Here is a 2,596-nt window from a genome sequence, read left to right as displayed (position 1 = left end):
CCCTCAATTTTTTCAGGATACTTCAACCCAGTAAGTACTTCAACAACTGGGATTCATTTCCACCAACATGCACAACATTTATATTGATAGAAGCTGGACTGTGGAGATTTACATCACATGAGAAGTAAGATGGGTAAGTAAGATGATCTGAACTCCATGGATTTTGTTTTTTTTCTGCAAGAATACAAACCGTCACTGTCATGGGGCTACCCCATGCCTTCATTGAAGCCAGCAGTGTTGGTCTTGGCATGCTAAGCTAACCTTAGCTGAGCATTAGCATAGGACGGTTACCCTTAGCATATGGGCTAGCATCAATGGACACATGGCCTGTCATTTCATGTCAGTTCATATAAGTACTGGTCAGAAGAGTTGAAATCATGGTTGGATAAATACAACACATACACAGTTCATTTCAAGTAATTTATTTTAGCTTATGGGATTTACCCAAGTTCATTCAAGTGTTTGTGTTTTATTCACCTGTTCTCCTCATCAAGCAGGGATCTGGGCCAAAGGGGCAAACAGGAAGTGATGGAGTGTGGAGTCATTTATAGGGAGAAGACCTGGAATGGTCCAAGTGTGAGCCAGTACAGAGGGGTGTACGGGAGTATCTTAAAGTTGCTCTTTTGAGAAGCTTTTGTTTAGCCGGTAACACTTCATTTCTGGTTTTCTAGTTGATTTGTTGTGTGGTGATGTAGCCAGAGATGTGTTTGATGGTTGGGATAACATAATGGTGTTTAATTGATTGTCAATTAACTTTGGTTTGTCTTGTAGGAGGGGCTTCTGCTATAAAGGAAGGAGGCAGAGGCCCCCTGGAGAGAACAGTTTGGGCCTGGAAGTGCACATGTGCTGGAGCCCAATAGTCAGGGCTGATATAGGTTTTGTTTTGCTTTGTTTTGCGTAATCTCAGTTTGTAATGATAATTTGAATAGTATATACTTAGTTTTCTCGTTGTTTGTTTTTGTTAATTTTTGATATATTTTTACAATACCTCACTTGCACAACTGCACTTTCCACGCATCTGGTTTAAAAATAAATTGAAGCACCAGGTGAAGAACTCATGTCCATGTCTCCTCCTTCCACCATGGGGCTAAACCTTACAGTCACGATCTGAGAAAACAGAACAAATATGTACATCGTATTAATCACTAATAATGACACTAAAAGTTTAGTTAGTACTTTTATATTTTTTCTGATTAATTTCATGTCAAAAGAAAAAAATCTGATAAGTTATTAAAATGTTCTGGTGTTCAGTGTTTGTGACCAGGTTTTAAGACAGCACTGGCTTTTCACTAAAATCCAGACATATTTCAGAGACTTATAGCTACTATAATAATTAATAGTGTGGCTTGGGTGGTGATGGAGCAGTGGATAAGACTCAAGCCTTTGATGTGAGACACCCGGGTTCAATTCCCCCCTCGTTGCTCCAGAGGTGTGTGACCTCTGACATGTACAGCAATTGTAAGTCGCTTTGGATACAAGCGTCAACTTAATGAGTAAATGTAATATCTTCATGTTAACAATGGATCAAACGAGGAGGTGAAAATGAAAGAGGTCGTTCAAAGTGAGTTTTCTGCAACAACATAATCTGTTAGGATATACTAGTAAAAGAGTATTTTTTTAAAAAGCTAATAGATATATAATCCTGCACTAATAACTATGGGAATGAATTTTAGAAATGAGAGAACAAACACTCTGAGATCAGATTTGATGGTCCGGCAGTTTGATGAATGAGGACCACTGTCTCTATACATCTTATGATGCTGTCAGCTGGAATCCAGCTTTATTTCCTGGAGACATGAACACAACAACAACAGTCGTCTTCACATCAACTCAAACACATGATCACTGCCTGTTCTCTCTCTCTCTCTCTGTCTTTCTGTCCAATCCTGAAGCCTGTCACCATTCTCCTCTCACAGCTTCACTGAGGAAAGTAGCCGCTGACAAGGTTGGAGGTTTACAGGAAATACTGGATCTCTGCTTTGATACTAACTGTGTTTAGTACAATACTGCTGAAACCAGCATGGACTGACTCCAACCCTCTACTGACCTCAGAGTCTCCAGTCTACAGTGTGGACTCTCCTTCAGATCAGACAGAAGCTTCACTCCTGAATCCTGCAGCTTGTTGCTACTCAGGTCCAGCTCTCTCAGGTGGGAGGGGTTGGACTTCAGAGCTGAGGCCAGAGAAACACAGCTGATCTCTGACAAACTGCAGCCCCACAATCTGAATAAAGAATAAATGATGGAGATTAAAATCAATTTCTGATCCAATCAGATGTGTTCAGGTTTTAAATGTGGAGCTCAACATTAATATGTCTTAATCAATGAGCTTTTCCCTAAAATGAGTAGAGGGACTTTGTCATTGTGTTATTGTGGATCATCATAATGTCAGCCTTCTACAGACATCATCCAAATGTCAGCACAACATTCATACACCTATTCATGTCAACACAGATCAATAACATGCTGCTGATCTCAGGTCTGTGTGTGTGTGTGTGTGTGTGTGTGTGTGTGTGTGTGTGTGTGTATATATATTAATATACATTTGTGTGCGTGCGTGCGTGTATGTAACTCAGCAGGCTTAGTGTGGGGCTATCAG

At 40.3% G+C, this 2,596-nt stretch overlaps 1 protein-coding gene across 1 annotated transcript in view; it reads right to left on the bottom strand.

Annotated features, from left to right (window-relative positions):
• Window positions 1-406: 406 nt before the first annotated feature.
• Window positions 407-2,596, bottom strand: part of LOC123963829 (ribonuclease inhibitor-like) — a 19,963-nt gene continuing 17,773 nt past the window's right edge. The window contains exons 6-7 of the mRNA XM_046040897.1: window positions 2,048-2,221; window positions 407-1,107 (exon numbers count right to left, since the gene is read on the bottom strand). Of these exons, the coding sequence (XP_045896853.1) occupies window positions 1,101-1,107; window positions 2,048-2,221 (181 nt within the window). The 3' untranslated portion in view covers window positions 407-1,100. The remainder of the gene's footprint in view (window positions 1,108-2,047; window positions 2,222-2,596) is intronic.

Source organism: Micropterus dolomieu, linkage group LG23 (genome assembly GCF_021292245.1).
Source record: "Micropterus dolomieu isolate WLL.071019.BEF.003 ecotype Adirondacks linkage group LG23, ASM2129224v1, whole genome shotgun sequence".
NCBI classification, from domain to species: Eukaryota; Metazoa; Chordata; class Actinopteri; order Centrarchiformes; family Centrarchidae; genus Micropterus; species Micropterus dolomieu.
Note: the sequence above shows the minus strand (reverse complement) of the source record. Positions and strands in the feature narration are given on the sequence as shown.